The 17358-nt window shown below is 37.8% G+C and overlaps 1 protein-coding gene and 1 long non-coding RNA gene across 4 annotated transcripts; both read left to right on the top strand.

Moving 5' to 3' along the window:
- Nucleotides 1–63: 63 nt before the first annotated feature.
- On the top strand, nt 64–2349 carry LOC125007437. Its single transcript, XR_007112688.1, has 8 exons — nt 64–199; nt 361–478; nt 556–878; nt 1029–1140; nt 1277–1464; nt 1567–1716; nt 1862–2034; nt 2148–2349. It is a non-coding gene; the product is annotated as an uncharacterized LOC125007437 (long non-coding RNA).
- A 6869-nt stretch (nt 2350–9218) lies between these two features.
- Nucleotides 9219–14149, top strand: elf3 (E74-like factor 3 (ets domain transcription factor, epithelial-specific)). 3 transcript variants are annotated; one of them, XM_047584268.1, is made up of 9 exons: nt 9219–9391; nt 9588–9678; nt 10316–10594; nt 10784–10891; nt 10974–11117; nt 11216–11302; nt 11514–11621; nt 11828–12023; nt 12603–14149. In XM_047584268.1, exons 3-9 carry the CDS (start codon nt 10363–10365, stop codon nt 12703–12705), a joined length of 978 nt encoding a protein of 325 aa, XP_047440224.1. In that variant the 5' UTR covers nt 9219–9391; nt 9588–9678; nt 10316–10362; the 3' UTR covers nt 12706–14149. The 3 variants fall into 3 exon arrangements, with proteins under 3 accessions (XP_047440224.1, XP_047440223.1, XP_047440222.1); XM_047584267.1 differs by having other exon boundaries at nt 9524–9678; nt 10487–10594; XM_047584266.1 differs by having other exon boundaries at nt 9524–9678.
- The last annotated feature ends 3209 nt before the right edge of the window (nt 14150–17358 follow it).

Here is a 17358-nt window from a genome sequence, read left to right as displayed (position 1 = left end):
CTATATAGCTGACCCCATTGCTTTCATTTTAATTTATTTGTTGTCTATGTCACAGACACAGGGAAAAGGGAAGTGTGGGGACTCCCAGTGGATAGCAGCAAGGGAGAGATCCAAGAAGGCTTCGCAGTTGGATGAAGAGGGAATGGAGGTCACTGTCTGTCGCCATGGTTTCTTTTGAAAACCCTTAATATGTTCAGGGGTGAGATATTTGCTTACCCCCTCTCATGCTCATGCAACTAAGTGTGAGGTATTTTTGTGTTGTATGTTCATTGTCGATGTTTACAAGAACAGCAATAAGATACAATTTCAAGTTAATACACAGACATGTTATGTAGCCTTCTGCCATATCATTACCTATAGATCAAATGGAGTGGTATGAACCAGGAAGGAGCAGGGACAACTGCTGGTGAGGAGGTGGAGTAAGTTAACAGCTACCTATCTCGTTGTGCCCTGACTACGGAATATATGTCGAAAGCAGGTGATTAATCCAGTCGCCACAATTTTGCTCCCTTTGTTTAGATTGCATTTGATAAACTCATTATTTGTTTTCAACAGTGCGTGTTGACATGCTTACATTGCATGCTTTGGGGTGGAACCACAAAAAAAGGGCCTTTCTACACCAAACGCTTTCCACTAGATATGTAAAGTTAAGTCTGTATTGAGGGTTTTGTTGGGTCCATTTGGTGACACATTTGCTGTTCTCTTGGCCTGTTTATCCTACAGTGCTTTAATCTTATTATTGTATAACGCTGTTTATCAGACATGTCAAAGACTCCTGGACGAGACTGCAAAGCTAGCTGAGCTAAAAACAGAGCTACATTGCCAAGCTGAAATGGCAACACAGTGGATCTCTGAGGTGACCAAATGGGCAGCTGGCAGTAAGCATAACACAAATCACCAGAGAGTGCACATAGCATGTTTTACAACCAAGGTGTATTAAAATGTTTTATATGTAGTCCAAAACAAGGTCTTACATTCAAGTCATGTGTTCTGTTATAGTGAATTTATGTCCACTCTTAATTCTATAGGGACACCTCATACCTCTGAAGGCACCACACAGGAGGAACTACAGCAGTCAATTGTGGGACTCTACCTCAGTGTTCTCAGTGCAATGCAAGCAAACCCTCTACCGCCAGAATGGTATAACAGTAAAATAGATTCATGAAATCAATCTAATCTCTGCATTTAACAGGTTAATACGTTAGCATTCTACCAGCAATTGCATGTACCGTACATGACAATCTGGATTGTGCTCTTGTTCTTAATGTCTCTTTAGACAGCAGCAAGCTTTGCCACCGGCTTCGAAGGAAACTGGGAGAGGAAAAAAAATGCTTCTTCAGGAAATGCACAGATACAATGGTCTAGTACCAGACTCTGCAAAAATTGATGTAGCTCTTGTGGAGCAGATATCAACTGGAGAGAGCACTGTGTCCCCTGTGTGGCCATGGGAAGTTCATGGCAGTGGTATGTCAATTTTGTTAAGCTAATCATACTAATAAGATATAAATTGTCTTAATATTCATTTGGTTTGTTGGTGTATTTTAATCTTATTGTCACTGGGTTTAGCAAACATCACAATGAAGAAGAGACTGCATGACCAAGTGATAACGAGGCGACTGAAGGAGGAAAAAAGTGTTTTGGTTTTAGAGATGGTGCAACACTACACATGGTTGCAGAAGCAGGCAGAGGATCTTATGAACAAAGTGGCTGAGAATGGTAATCTGAAACAAAAATTATTCATTGAAAGTATACCTTTCAAAATGAAAAAAAAAAAAAATCCAAGGTCTGTCAATCACAGAGATACAAAATCTTACTGTGGATTGTGTCTATTATGTAATCTCTTGTGTACTTTGAAATGTAGACCAGACCATCGAAGGACTTTGCTGTCTCTTAAGAAGACAACATTCAGAGGTGTCAGAGCAGATGCACGTGGTCCTCCAGCAGTACAAGACTGCCTTAGGTCCTGATGCCTCTGTCCTTCTACAATAGAGGAGGAGGAGGAGGATCAAAGTGCTCTCAGCACTCCAGACAGCAGTTAAGATGAAGACAATATCACAAATTTGGTAGTTTCCTGGGATTATTGTTTACCGTATGCCTGTTAATTCTAGACTTCACCTTTTTCTTCCCAAATCTTTTTTTTTCCCCAGATGATGCTGTCTGACTGACTGTGAAGGACATGGACCCCACCCCTGTGTGTGTGATTGTGTGAATGAGTACATGTGACAGATGCAGAGCAGACACAGCTTGGTGATTGACCCACCAGTGAGAGGCGGGCCACATTGTTTCTGTTTGGCTTACTTTCAAACGTGTTGAATGACATAAGTGTCTCTTAAAATGTGCACTGTTCTGTTATCACCCTAATGATACATAAAAAATGTTGCATTGCTGAAATGAAATTCTTTAGTTTTTTCTTGCACATACAGATAATTTACACACCAGGTAGGATATATATATATATATATATATATATATATATATATATATATATATATATATATATATATATATACACATATATATATACATATTGTTCACACACACACACACACACACACACACACACACACACACACACACACATATATATAGGCATATAGGTTGGGAATACACCTTTCTGTTTGAAAAATGCGTGGATATATGTTTTCTGATCCGTAATATCGGCATCCTAACCCTAACACTGAAGAAGAATTCAGGAACTACATTTTTTTCCGCGTCATAATACACAACAGCTTGCCTCGCCATACATTTTGTACTTCTGATGTATTCTCTCTATTATGTAAAATTGTGACTGTGATCTTAGGAAACTTTGCATGGGCTTTAGGGCCTGGGGAGCACAACTGTTTGATCAGATTTCATCTTTGTCATTGTTAAGAAGGTGAAATCGGGTTTTTTTCAAGGTTTCAACACTAGTCAATAGCGCCACGTATTAGTTTGCCATCAGGTATTATAACAGAGGTCAATACTTTTCCAAAACCATTTACCCTGTGTCTGTAGCATGTTTTGTTGTTGGACAGTAAGCTTTCAAATATGTCTCAGATACAAGGTTCAAAGGGCACACTTGAGGAGCAGGACCCGCCCACAACTCTCATACTGACATATGTTACTCCCCAGGTCAAGACCTTTCAAACGATGTCACCACTGTTGTCCTACGACAAAGTTTAATTTTCATCTGGCTCTCAGCCATGGCTGTCTCAGGTGTACATCCAAAGACCTCTTTCTGGGCCAAGCTGGATGAAATCAGTCAAACATATTTTAGGGGATATTTAGTCAACAAATTTATTCAAGATATTAATTTTTGTCTTATAAACAGTCATATTTATAAATTAGGACCACTTCAGAGCTCATTTGCCCTATAAACCAATTCATGTTTCACAGATCATATTTTCCTATTTACATAATATGACTGTTAAAAAACTCTTTAACCCCTCCCCCTGTTTTAAAGGATTATCTTTGATGATCAAGAATATAAGGGCTAACTGTATCAGGATTACGCCCTTCCAATGGCATGACAACAGTCAAATCGGGTGGCATTTTGTCTTGATTTGTACCACAGCAGAAAGAAAAAATGTCTCTTAGCCACTGGCTCAGGGTCAGCATGAAGGCAATGAAGGTCACACATTTTCCTTGTTCACAATTATTTTATTTGATCAAACAGATGCACAACCAAATTATGCAGCCATACATTCCAGACAGGCTGTGTTTTTATTTACTGTGGCAATGATGTCAGTCATTACATTACACTGATGATCCAATCCTAATTATAGGAGATGATTGTTTATGAATTGGGAAGAACATTTCCAGAATATTTATCTACTCTACTAAGCTCTATGTTCCGCTTCTGCATTTGTGTGGTCTGTGGCCTCCAATCACTTTTACATTGAAAATCAGTCACTTTCTATCTTTTTTTCCTCAAATACATATATGCTGATTTTGTGACTGTAACTATAACGTGTGACTGTAACTATAAGACGATCGTGAAATATCGAGGGATATGGTGAATAAAACACAGTTATTGTAATTAAGGTTCAAAAATGAAATAAAATCAAACTCCTTCGTTGCGCAATGTCTCATTGACAGTCGTCTTCATAGCACGAAATAACTTCCAATTGAAATACATCAGTTTGAAATTTGTTCCAAGGAGCATGAATATATGAGAAAATCGTGTAACGGCTAATCGGCTTTTTTTTTAGCAAACACTCACTGATTATTCGTTTGCCTTCAGTAGACTCCGTTTCACTGAATTCATCTCGTTTTTCTTCCTCCCTCGATTGACACGCACTCACACCGGTGGGCGGGGCTAAACTGTTTTCAGTTTTCTAATTGGCTGATCTGATCTGATGCATTCAGGGGACATAAAAACATGGGAAACACTGATACTGGATGAAACCATACATGGGTCAAAGACGAGACATGGCAATTCTGGTGTCCGAGGCATATTTTTAATAGTAAAAATAAATAAAAAATTTTAAAAAGTACAAGTTGTTACTCAATTCTCCCCACTTTACTTGCTCAAATGAGTATTTACTGTAAGAACTGAAAATTTAAGGACCTATTTAGCTCAAAAGTACAAAACTGTCCTTCCTGGATAACGTCCGGGCTAAAGATCCAAGTACAAAATTATGCTAAAAATGTCAAAAATCTTAATAAAGGCATTAATGATACACTGGGGCATAATTATGTTGGTGGTTGTAATGACACCTACAAATATAGTAACAACACTAAGCTCATTTACATTTTTATTCAAGAAATACTTTTGTCCCCATTTTTGGATTCTCAAATGTCCTTCCTGTGTATCACACATAAAGTGGCTATATGACCATAATTGGATTTGGACAGCCATGTTACAGGGTGTTGTATCAGCCAACAGATTCTGAAGTACCCCCAAAAGAGATAACAATGTCAGTAAATCTCTCTTAAAATGTTGATATTTTGACCTTTTCACTCAGTGGTACGTGATGTATCACCATGATGTGTCTTTCTGGATAACGCTAATAACACATTTATAATTTTTTAAATTCTAAAATGACCTATTTCATGTGAAATATGACATTGATGTGTTGACGATTGACCTAATGTTTTTACACAGTAGACCCAGTTAGTGCCCGATTATAAAGGAAAAATAGTTGTTTTGTCCTTCTGGGTAACGATATGTCCTTCCTGGATAACAAAGGTATTCTGTTACCCAGGACATGTCCTCTGTTAGAAAGACGGGACATGTTAATCAATTCAGTAGCTGTAGGTTTTTAGACGTTGATTTGATGTTGTACTGTTGTTCTTTTATTATTATTAATAGCAGCTGATTTAGATTTTTTTTCACTTTTAAAATCCTTATACGTCTGACCCACATACAGTTTTCTTATTAAACTACACAGTTAATAAAACATTAATTTCCTTTCTGTTTCTTTTCTAATTTATTAATGTAGCCCAATGTGTTAAAGGGGTTACATCTAACTCATCATTGTGTCTTATACAGTAAGGTAAATTGACCATCTTTATATATGCGCCGGTTCGGCCATTGGTTACGAGTTGATTTATAAGGCTATTCTTCAGATGACTCATTCTTATTTATCATCAGTTCTAATCTTGAATAATAGGGCCTACAGTCTTCGCTCCCAGGACTTTTATCATTTTACTGTTCCTAAGGTCAGAACAGATGGGGAATGGGGAAGAAAGCTTTTAGACTTTCTGCTCTGAATACATTGAGCATTTTGCAAATCGGAGCTCAAACTCCAAAGTCTGGTATCTCTGAATGTATTCCAAACCATGATAAATTCCATAGAAAAATATTTTTATTTTTATCGTCTTTATTTCCCCCCCCCCCCCTCGAGGCCAAGGGTGCCTGGCGGCGCTCCAAGAGCTGGTCCTGCCCTGAAGTTACCTCGCCTCGTCCGAAATCCTGCTTCGTGATACAGGCCTCAGGTTTCACTTTTGTTTCCATTTGATCATACAACGGGTTGCAACCAGCACACTGAGTGACATGACCAAGACCCAATGACAATTGGGTGGTTACACGGTGTGGCCAATCAGATTGCAGATTGCAATATTGGTCGATGTTTTGCATCATTTGCCGCTAATATCGGCGAATTAGGTTGACCTGAAGGGGCAGAACATGATTGTGATGTTGATTTGGTGCTTGTGGGTGATGACAGGGTGACTGTGGCTAAGTAGTCAGAATGGTTAGAGGTTCGATCCCCGGAAAGTGTCGCATGCTGAAGTGTCCTTTAGCAAGACACTGAACCTCCAGTTGCTCCCAGTGCATGCCCTTGTGTGAGCGAAAGGGTAAATGTATCTGTGACTGTAAAGAGGTTTGAGTACAACAGCAGCAGCTGCAGCACTGTCAGGAACCTGGTGCTTATTCCACCACTCAAATTCTCACAGTAAAATTGAGGGCAATAACAACCATATCCTACTCTTAATAAGAATATAGAATATTGTGGTTCACTGTGAGAATTTGAGTGGTGCTTATTCTGCTTAAAACTGACTACTACACGGAAAACTGAGATGTTTACTGTACACAGCTGAAAACTACTGATGTATGTGTGTATGTTAGTAAGTGTATGTAATATTGTTCACTGTGAGAATTTATGGTTTTGCTTATTCTGCTTAATACTATTCTACTAATTACACATAAGACCCATGAAGATGAGATTATTGTAAAGGTCATATGCACCTTCCTTACAAGATAAGAGTTAATGTGAGAATATGCCACCAAATGCAGGATTTTGTATAGGCCACTGTAGCATTGGCCACTAGAGGGTAGTCTAGGTCTGAAAAGATGACTTGAATTACCAGCAAACCAAAACCCACCCTATTTCTTCTTGGTGTACTGCAACTAAGCGATGTGTAAAAGATAAATAGAATCAGGCCTTGAATATCAATCCATCCTGACCACCAATGTTGAGAAGCACACACAACTAACAGTGCTGAATGTGGTTCTGATACAGTGTAAGTATTAGTGGTAGCTGTCAATCATCCACTGTGCCCCACAATTATGTTGTTAATTTACATGAAAAATGCAAAAATGTTGTTGGATACCTGGTGTGAAGGCATGCATCTTCAGGTGGTATATTGCTATCCAATCACTCATGATACGTTCAAATAACCATGTTAGAAACACAGTTAATTACATGTAATATTTACACTAAAAGCATGGAGGGGGAAGAGAGGTGCTGAGTGCATAAGATGAAGCATGACTTTACCCCCAGCAGACTAGGATGTCTCTCAGATTGTGAGCTGTTTCCCTTAGGAGAGGAGCCAAAATGTGCAGGCTCTGCCTCCCACTACTACCACTACTTTTAGAGACTCTAGAAACCATAAGTAAGCCTATGTGTTGAGATCTAAGAATTCTATTGGAGTAATAAAGGACTATGAAGTCTTCAAGATAAGATCAGGTTTGATCATAGTAGTATACGCTCATATATAAGGAGAAATGAAATTATATTTTAGAGATTTATTTGGACATGTTTATAATAAGGAATTACAGTGGTCCAACCTGGACATAAGAAATGCATGAACTAGTTTTTCAGTGTCACACCATATTCCTAAATTTGACAATACTGAATCGGTGAGGGGAAGGTGAAGTGATAAATGATAACTCTGAGTCAAATACAACTGTAGTGCAAGGTGCTTTATTTCCTAAAGCCAAGGTATAGGAAATAAAGGGGAGGCTGGATATAGTTTTATAGTAAGCTTTACTAAGAGTAGATTCTTTAGGTGTGGTCTGCTTACAACAAGGTTAAAAGTCTGTGGTGCATAGTTACGAATGACAGGTTAGTCATGTTTAATATGGTAACATTAAAATGGAAAGATAAATACCTGTATCATGACTCCATGCAGTGCACCAGTATATATTTCAAAATATTTAAATACTAATATCAACCATAGAATTTGTCCTTCTAGTGTTACGGTAATACTTGCACTTTCAAAAACAATGCCTTCTGAGTAGATCATGCATGTTTTTGCTACCATCTTTCACTAACTTCAGCTTACTCACTTACTTGATATGCAGTTAGATGTAAGCTGCCAAGTAAAATATAGAGCTACACCTCTAAAGTCAACAGTCAAGTTGGCTTCAGTTGTGTTGTTGGCACTGCTGGGTGACCTCAATTGAGTGAAGGCAGCCTGACTGTTATCTAACCAACACATTGCATTGATAGATGTTGAGCCGGTATGGTTTGTTTTGGCCTTTCCAACCAAACTTGGCACAGAGACTGACATTTTGAGATAAAGTTAATTAGAAACTACAAGTCACAGTCTCAGGGTCAAATGTACAGCAGTAAACACATATCAGACAATGCATAAAATATAACCTCAGCCATGTGCCATGGTATATAAATATTAAAGTGGCTGCAGTGCTTCCATGTCCCCGCACTGACAATGATTCAATACCGTGGTGTCACGACACCCTTAAGAAACTGACTGATTCAACATATTGACAGACTGAGGGAAAATAGTTCTTCAGCCTGTTTAATGTAGTTTTGGGGACTCTGTATCTCCTTTTGGATGACAGCAACTGGTACATTTCAAATAAAATTCTTATATAATTATTATATTGCCTGCCGGAGACATCCTTAGTATATGCGGCATTAAAGATAGACTCAAGTGATTAACCTACAATCTCTGAGCAGATATTTAACAAATTCCCCAGTAGCTGACCTCATTCAATAAACAGAGAGAATATAAAGATGAAATGGTGGATTGCGATTATTACAAATATATTTATAATGCATTACAAGTAATATCTGTGTATAGAATCTTCTAAGTCTCAGTGACATACACAAACTCAACAGGCATCAGTTTTTTAAAACTGTGACCATCTGTAAACGTATTGTCTACTATAAGGTACAGTGTCATGTATTCTTCCCTGCAATAAATTACAACTGATATTTTGTATGAAGCTGGGTTAACATTTTTACTTTACAGCACTGCTATCTACACTTGAATTAAAGAGATCTAAAAGTCAAAGCAAACCTAAGTAAAACTGAATAAAAATCAAATTGTAAAACTAAAAACAAGCTAATCTATAATACAGTTGAGTGCCAACTGATATTGTGAAAGAGACAAGAGTGAAGCATACAAGAAAAGCAGAACAGGTTTGTTTTGTTGATCAAGTTCTCAAGAAAACTGAGGAGGAGGAGGAGGAGGGATGGAGGTGTGGCCAGGTTAAGGTGGAATTCCCCTGAATTCACCTGAGTCTGTCTACCACTCCTTTACAGAGCTATAAAACTCCACATGTAGTTAAATGCAACAGCAGGTGCATCTTTTCTTCAGAGACGGCGAAGACAGGCAGAGAAGGGCAGAAATACTTGGAACAGTGGAAATTATACAACACACACTCACACTGTGGATTGTCTTGGAGCATCATTCTTGACGTCATATTGCACTGTATCAGGTAAACAAATTGTAATTTAACTGAAATCTAATTCTGGTCATGTAAGTGATAAACATTTTAAATATGTGGCACTTTTCTTTATTTCTATTTGTGTGTTTGAGTGTGTAATCAAGTATCTTGTATATTTCTTAGTGTCTACATGTCCTCGTCGTGCCTAAGTAGTGTCCTAACTCATGCCAACCTCACCATGTATCAGACCAGCTTGCCAGATGACCTGCTGCAGCAGCCCACTGTGCTGCCCAGCATCAATACCCTTCAGATCAGTAATGCAGCATACAACATAAATGGTAAGTGGATCATCATCTGTTGCTGTGACGTTTCTGCCACTGTTTTAAACTTTTGTGAAATGTGTGTCCTGCGTGACACAATAGAAACAATAAAGGTTTAGACCATGGACTCTGAAACCTTTGTTAAACATTATATACAAGTTTGAGTTCCGTGGTTGTTTTAGCTGAAGACTAATCTCACAGTAAACATGATCCTTTATTTTCAAACTTCAGCCAACGGAGTATTAGCTTGCTCACCTTTACTTTGACCTCATTTAGACACTGCTGGATCAAATATTTACTAGGTAGTCAATGTTTAACTCAGCACAATCCTCAAACAGAAGAATGATGTCACATCACAGTTGAAATGACTCTGTTTGCTTTGTTTGACTGACCTTAGAAACAAAAAGCCAGATTGCATGGTGCTTCAGAAAGGCATCTGTCCACATTAAAGGCAGCTGAACAGATTTACTGCATTACAATTGTTACCCAATTTGTCTTGTGTGATTTGGAAACGTAACAGTAAATCAATTGAAGTTAATCAGATGCATGAAGGAAGATGAAGTTTCTGTTGATCAGTGCAACTAGAGAACAGAGAAATAAAAAGATAAAGTCATAATATAAAGAATATTTGTTTCTATATTTGAAACCCCATTAGCTTCTGCCACAGCAAGTGTTAGTCCTGCTAGAATCCACACCAGGCAAATGTGGTACCGGCAGATCAGCCCTCACTACTGGACAGCAGATCATGTTCTGGAGTGGATCAGTGACCACGTAGAAAGCACCAAGTTCGATGCAAGCACCCTGAGTCTGGACTATTGTGCCATAGATGGACCTGCTCTCTGCCAGATGAACCGGGACCAGATCATTACGGTCTTTGGCCCACAACTTGGCTCAGACCTCTACCAGAGTCTGCAAGAACAAAAGACTAAATATGGTAAACTACATCTGTCATTTAGGAATGATTTATAGAATTTCAACAGTGAAATATATTCACATTTTGTTCTGGTCCAAAAGTGGAAATAACATGTCTGGAAAATATTTCAGTGCTTTCAGATGAATGACGTTTATGGCAAAAGATTTCAATTTCATCTCCTTTTGCCTTTTTTTAAATCCTTTTTTGCAGAGCTGCAGAGCCTATCAGGACCAGAGCTGAGTGAGACTTGTCAACTCTTGGACAACTTTTTGGACAACTTAAACTTCCCTTTGCTGAGTACCATTAGAATTGGCCAGGGTACATATTGTATAGATATTTTACATACTATAAAAACTGGGTGAAAAACAATAAGCTAATAAATACTGCTTACTATCTACAGCTGAGGAAGCTGTAAGCAAGAAAGAGTTTGACTACCAGGATGACTATGATCTGATAAGTCTGGCAACGGAGCCTATGCCACCTTTAAGAGAGCCTGAGCACTTGTCAGATAATCAGTCTGACAGTGAGTACAGCTCCTCCAACAGTGAGTATTTCATCCTGACATTTCTCACATTTAACATGTAATACTGCTGTAGTTTTCCAAGAATTATATATATTGGAAACATATTTTCTTGTGTTAAGGTCAAATGTTTGGCTTTGGAAGCATTGGTTCACCCGAGTCTCGAAGTAGTGAATCAGATCCAGAGTTCTCCTACTCTCTGACCTCAAGTAAGCCTAAAAACACATTTTTGTAAGATTCTTTGGATTAAGTCTTCCTTGCAGAGTTTTAGTAAAAGCAGCTGTGGCGGATTATCCATTAACCAGAGGTTTAGCAGTTCGATCTTTAGTACACTGACACATGACCCAGAGTTGCTCCAAGTATTTAGTACTAGTATCTACCCTTTAAAAGCACAAGATAATCCTTTAATTTATCCCACAGTCAAAGCAGAGAAAGGGGAGTCTCGACTGAAAAGACCACGGGGACGACCTCCCAAAGTCAGCAGAGAGCATGGCAGCATGTATGATAACCTAAAGAAAAATAAACATGGTGAGGTGTGACATACAGTATTAGCTAACATGTAAAACATTGTTCATTAAACACCTGTACCCGAGCTGTTTTACAGATTCTACTTTGTATCCATTTTGCATTTTTATCAGGCCACACATGTATGTCTGTTTGCCTTGCATGCCCATGCAAATACACCGATGCACATGAAAACACACATTTATCTTATTATGCCACACTGTCCACAGTACCTCGTGGCACTCACCTGTGGGAGTTCATCAGGGACATTTTGATCCACCCAGAGAGGAATCAGGGCCTGATGAAGTGGGAAGACCGACGTGAGGGTGTCTTTAAGTTCCTCAAGTCTGAGGCTGTGGCTCAGATGTGGGGCCAGAAGAAAAAGAACAGCAGTATGACTTATGAGAAACTCAGCCGTGCCATGAGGTAAGTCTGTGCAGCTGCAGAAGAGTTTGAAAATTGTGAAATTGTAAAAATTGCACAAGCTTTCCACAGTATCTGCCCAAATATTTTATGTGGTAGTTTATATGTACTTCAAATACCAGCTGTAACTGAGATTTGTGTTGACTTTGTTACATAAATAAAATGTTGCACAAACATCAAGATCAGATAATGACTCTGTGTCACACACCCCAAACTTGCTGGCTCTTTGTGTGCTAAATTTGAAACCTAAAAACAACACATTTCTGGTAATGTCATAGATATGTTACGAGCTAGCTAGTTCAGTTTACAAAAGTCTTCCGGGGCTACAAATACAATTGTTTTATAGTCTCAGTACTCTCCATGACAAATAGCCTGACTTGTAAAATTGATAATGTAGGCCTTGTCCAATGACAAGTAAGGATATTATAAAGCAAACAGGAGGCCGCCTTTGACATTCATTCCCTTGCCAGTGCCTTAAATCAGTGAATACAGCAAGTGTTGAACAAGACTACATGCACTGTGTGTATCTACTAGTCATAGATAGTAGACTAAACAGAGACTGTAATCCTTCTCAACCTGCAGGTATTACTATAAAAGGGAGATCTTGGAGCGAGTTGATGGCCGGAGGCTTGTATACAAATTCGGGAAGAACTCCAGTGGCTGGAAGACTGAGGAGAGCATTTGAGGCGTCATGGGTAGAAACCAAAAAGCCAGTCAGCACAGTACAGCATTGCAGTTCAAAAACTAGAAATACTTGTGTGGCCTGTCTGAAAAGAAAAAAACCTGTACAGCCCCAAAACTTTAAGACATAAGTTTCCTCTAAGAAGGAAGGTGTTGCAAAAAATGTAAGCCAGTGTTTTTGGCTCTAGTAGGTTTTATGAACCGATATTAATGTTTTACCTGTTTTGTGTTTTTGATTATCACTACAAAAACAATGCGTGCAGGAAATTGAATGTACATAGTTTTGGATGCTCTTGAGTTTCTTCAAGCACTTAAAGTTATTTTATTTTTATTATTATTATTATTTTTTTTTTTACAGTTGTACACAGTTAAAACTAATGTTTCTATTTATGTTTGACTACTACATGATTATCTGTCACAATGTGATTAGTTTTAGTAAATAGGGATTAATAACTATGATGCATCAAAAAATTAAAGTGCCTTTTTCTGAATTCATTGTCTAAATGAGGAGCAAGTTTTGTGATCGCAATATGAATTTAACAGAATAAAAATGTAGGTGAAGGGAGCTAAACCAACAAAATTGCTCATTATGGGCCGGATTTACTAAGATCCCAATTTGCGTGCGGGCTGGAACTGCGTTTGCAGGTGATTTACTAAGACTGACTACAGTCTTACAGCCGTATGTAAATGAGTTTGTTGCGTGCGCTATTTGTGTTCACCATTGGGACCGCAAGCATAAAATGACATCTGGTGTTATTGTATCGTAAGTGTCTGCTGTAGAGACAAATAAACACAAACGCAAAAAACATCTCAATATATCTATAGACAAGGCGCAGTGATGGAATGCCAAATAAAAGGGGCCCTCATTGTAGACCACGATAAGCACATATGAAACACGCTAGTTATTTACTGGATAAAACTGATCCATTTGGATATTTACTGCATAAAAAAAGAATGTGTTTCATGGGTGAACATTTAGTTGCAAAATGAAGATGCGTGAATTGAATTTGCTAAATCGCTTTGCGCGTGCTAAATTAATATATTTGCATTGTCTCCCAAAGGCTGAAACGCAAAATTGCATGCAAACACCCCGTATTACATATTAACTGAGGCAAACGTGCTAAGTGGAAGCCGAAGCGCTATTTTGCACCTGACGCAAAGACGCAACCTTTAGTGTGCGCTGTTAGTTAATCAGTTTGTACGTTTTTTGTTTTTGTTTTTTGCACACGTTTTTATACACACAACCCTTTAGTAGATCTGGCCCTCTATGTATGGCATTTTATAAACTGTGTTTACACAATGTTTAAGTAAGTAGTAGTTGATTCACTATATCACGTCTCAAGTGTTTTTGTAACAGTTGCAAGTTGGTTGTGTGAAAGATGGGTCTGAACCCATCTATATTAGATGAATATCTACTGTATATGTGTGTAATAAATAATTGAATGGCATTTTGTTTTTACAATTTTTCATATATATGTATGGATTATATGTGGATTTTTATTATTTGAACTGTCATATTTCCAGTCTCTTTAAGAGGCGTCTTTTTTCTTTCTCTGTATTTGCATAATAATGACGTCGCTAAATACGTCCTCATTTCCATGGCAACAAACTCAGTGACACCTCATGTGGCCTGTTCTTTCTAAAACTGAAAGACTTATCTATTCATTTAAATGGAAGTGTTCAAATTATGTTTAAGCACACCCTGGAGGGTAATATTTCGATTATACAACAATTACCAACAAAATAAAGCGCTGACCCATAAAATTCATGAAGAATTCTGTTCAGCTCTTCTTTTGTCAGAGTTGGAAAATCTACATCCTGCTTTTTCAGATAGTCCTGGAAATATCTGACTGCCCAAGACATTGATCTGGCCACGATCCGTTCATTCCTGGACAAGTCCAGTTGATTCAGTTCTTCATCCAAAATAGGCACTAATCTTTCTTTTTTCTTTCTTTTCTTTTTTTTCTTTGGTTATTCTCATCCTCTTCCAACCATTCATCGAAACTGAGATATTGAAAACTGAAATTAACAATAAACCGATCCATTTGGAGCGTATTTTTCAGCCGTTTCCTGTTCCAGCTCTGTCAGTTACAGTGTTGCCATGGAGGTGGATACAATGTTGCCACAGACTTGGTGGAGCAATATTTTTAGTGATTAGTCAGCCGTGCTGTAATGCTGATTTGAGCATGTTCTACATGTCTTATTGACCAATCAGATTGCTTGGTCGTTGTATAATGTGAAATAATGTTCTCTGTTTCTGTTGCCACAGTTACCAAAGCCAGGGCAATCATTTAGAATGTCATTAGGTAATTTGACCAGAACTTCTTTATGGGTGTCCATTAACACTTTTTAATGTACACACCGCAGCCAATCAGAATGAGGATTCACCCAGACCATGGTATAACATTAGCTAATTACATTAGCTGCTATGTTAACTAACAGGGTAATAACAACTAATTTACAAGCACATACTTGCCAGAATAGCTCTGTTTGACATCGTAGCGTAGCTGTCTGAAATCACTGTTTTGCATTCTGTAGTTGCCCCATTTCCCTTCATGTCGTTTTTAAAGTCAAAAGCATTTACATGCTCCTGCCAACATGATGATGATTGTCCAATATAAGAAGGGGGCACATTTCTCCAAAACGTAAGGTAGTAGGTAGAGTGGTAGAGAGGCATGACTTATTGACAGGGTTGTCATCCAATCATCACAGCATTCCTAAGCTAGAGATATTTATTTTATATTTCAAATTCAAAGTGAAAACATGAAGTAAAAAATCAATCAAGTCATTGAATTCATCATGTCTCAAGTCAAGTCAAGTCCCGAATCTTAACCTTTCAAGTCCAAGTCACAAGTCATCAAAACAGCAACTCGAGTCATAATGACTTAAGTCCCCATCTCTAGTGACTACCAAGGCAGTTTACCACCACTGGGTATGACTGAGTGAGCGAATTAATAATATACTCATTATTATTGAGTGTCTATGATAAAGCGCTATGTAAAAACCAATGCATTATTATCATGAACCATGAATCGAGTGTGTATGTGGGTCTGTGCTGGATTTATGCATGTACGAGGACTGACAGTACAAGGACTATTAATTATAAATAATTCTGACATGGACAGCTCCTTAACACACAAAGACAGTTAGCTCCTACACTAGATATTGTTGCTGATGATGTGCATTGTCTATATTGTAAGTATGATCATTTCAATTACAAAACATTTGACCATTACGAACTGTATGAACTGTATGTATTCCCAAAAAGAATTTCTCTTCTCTTCAATTCAATTCAATTCAATTCAATTCAATTCAATTCAATTCAATTCAATTCAATTCAATTTATATAGCGTCAATAACAATACAAATTATCTCGAGACACTTTCCAAAAAACGGCCTGCAACCTCCAGCATCCAGAATATAACACAGGTTTTGCTTCAATGTTAAAATAGAAGAGTTCTTTTCAATTATTCCCTTCAACACTAGAAGTTTGCATTAGGGGCCACCTAAGCAAATTCAATAAATTTTACATAACAGCCATATCATACCTAACCCTAACCCAAGTCATGCTGTGCTCTGAACCATTGCAATAATATAATAATAATAATTTCTTCAAGGACAAAAAATAAAAAATAAAAAAATTACTTAGTTGTAACCCTTGTAAAATGTATCAACATAAAACATGCAGACCTTGGAATGCGGCCTATGCCAATGATGATCCAAATAAAGCCTATGATGCTTACTACTTGAATTGTATGATAAACATTGCCCTATAAAAATTAAGAAATGTAGGAAAACTTTTAACATTGCAAACCCCTGTATTGCCAAGGGAATTAAAAATACATGTAAAAAGAAGAATATTTTATATAAATTCTTTGTAAGACATAGAACTAACGAAGTAGAAATAAGATATAAGTCATGTAATGTTCAAGGAACATGGAGAATAATTAATAACAGAGCGTATGCATTGACGTCACTGCCATCTTGGGCCACGCCCCCCTGAGTGGCGAAAACACGGTGAAATGTATTAGTAAATACAGCATGGCTGGGGAAAAATGTGAATCAGATCAAATCAAGGACAATTGGACTCAACAATGAATATTTACATATAAAAGATATTTGTAAATATATATCTCCCACTGCTTTTCATATCTGTTGGTACAGTCACTCGCACAACAGTTCTTCCCCATTTTTAAATTAATTTTACAATTTAGACGCTATTGCAGCCTGTGATTCAAACTAATGTGGCTAATCTCCTTGCTCAACTGTCCCTTTTTAACCACAGACTTCGTTTGCTGTGATGTCAGGTGCATACCCTTTATATAATCAGGGACACCTGGTATAAATGGGCTAACAGTACTAAGCCCTCCCAAACTAACTCAAAAAAGATGAGAAAAATATTTTTTAAGTTGTTTTAAGTTTTGGTTAAACCAAGCTACCCTTGGTAAACAGCAAAAAAAAAAAAAGAAAAAAAAAAAAGCCCCAGCTGTGTCTGCTTACATTCATTTAATTCTTGTAAGGGATTGACAGGTGTCATGTCACGCAACCGTAATTCACTGATCATTTGGGTTAAATCAGGCTGCTGGCTACTGGTCAAAAGTGCTGCTGGTGCCAGAGTGGGAGGAGGGAGAAGAAATTCAGCTGTGGTGGCATTAGC

The sequence above is a fragment of the Mugil cephalus genome, chromosome 4, assembly GCF_022458985.1.
Source record: "Mugil cephalus isolate CIBA_MC_2020 chromosome 4, CIBA_Mcephalus_1.1, whole genome shotgun sequence".
NCBI lineage: Eukaryota > Metazoa > Chordata > Actinopteri > Mugiliformes > Mugilidae > Mugil > Mugil cephalus.
This window is presented reverse-complemented; position numbering and strand designations above follow the sequence as displayed.

What these genes read in the sequence shown, in the direction of transcription:
- elf3 (XM_047584266.1), top strand. Translation starts at nt 9,531, where the DNA reads ATGTCCTCGTCGTGCCTAAGTAGTGTCCTAACTCATGCCAACCTCACC. An exon ending in TGCAGCATACAACATAAATG is followed by an intron (nt 9,679 to 10,315) that starts GTAAGTGGATCA and finishes AAACCCCATTAG; the next exon opens with CTTCTGCCACAGCAAGTGTT. An exon ending in CCTAAAGAAAAATAAACATG is followed by an intron (nt 11,622 to 11,827) that starts GTGAGGTGTGAC and finishes CACTGTCCACAG; the next exon opens with TACCTCGTGGCACTCACCTG.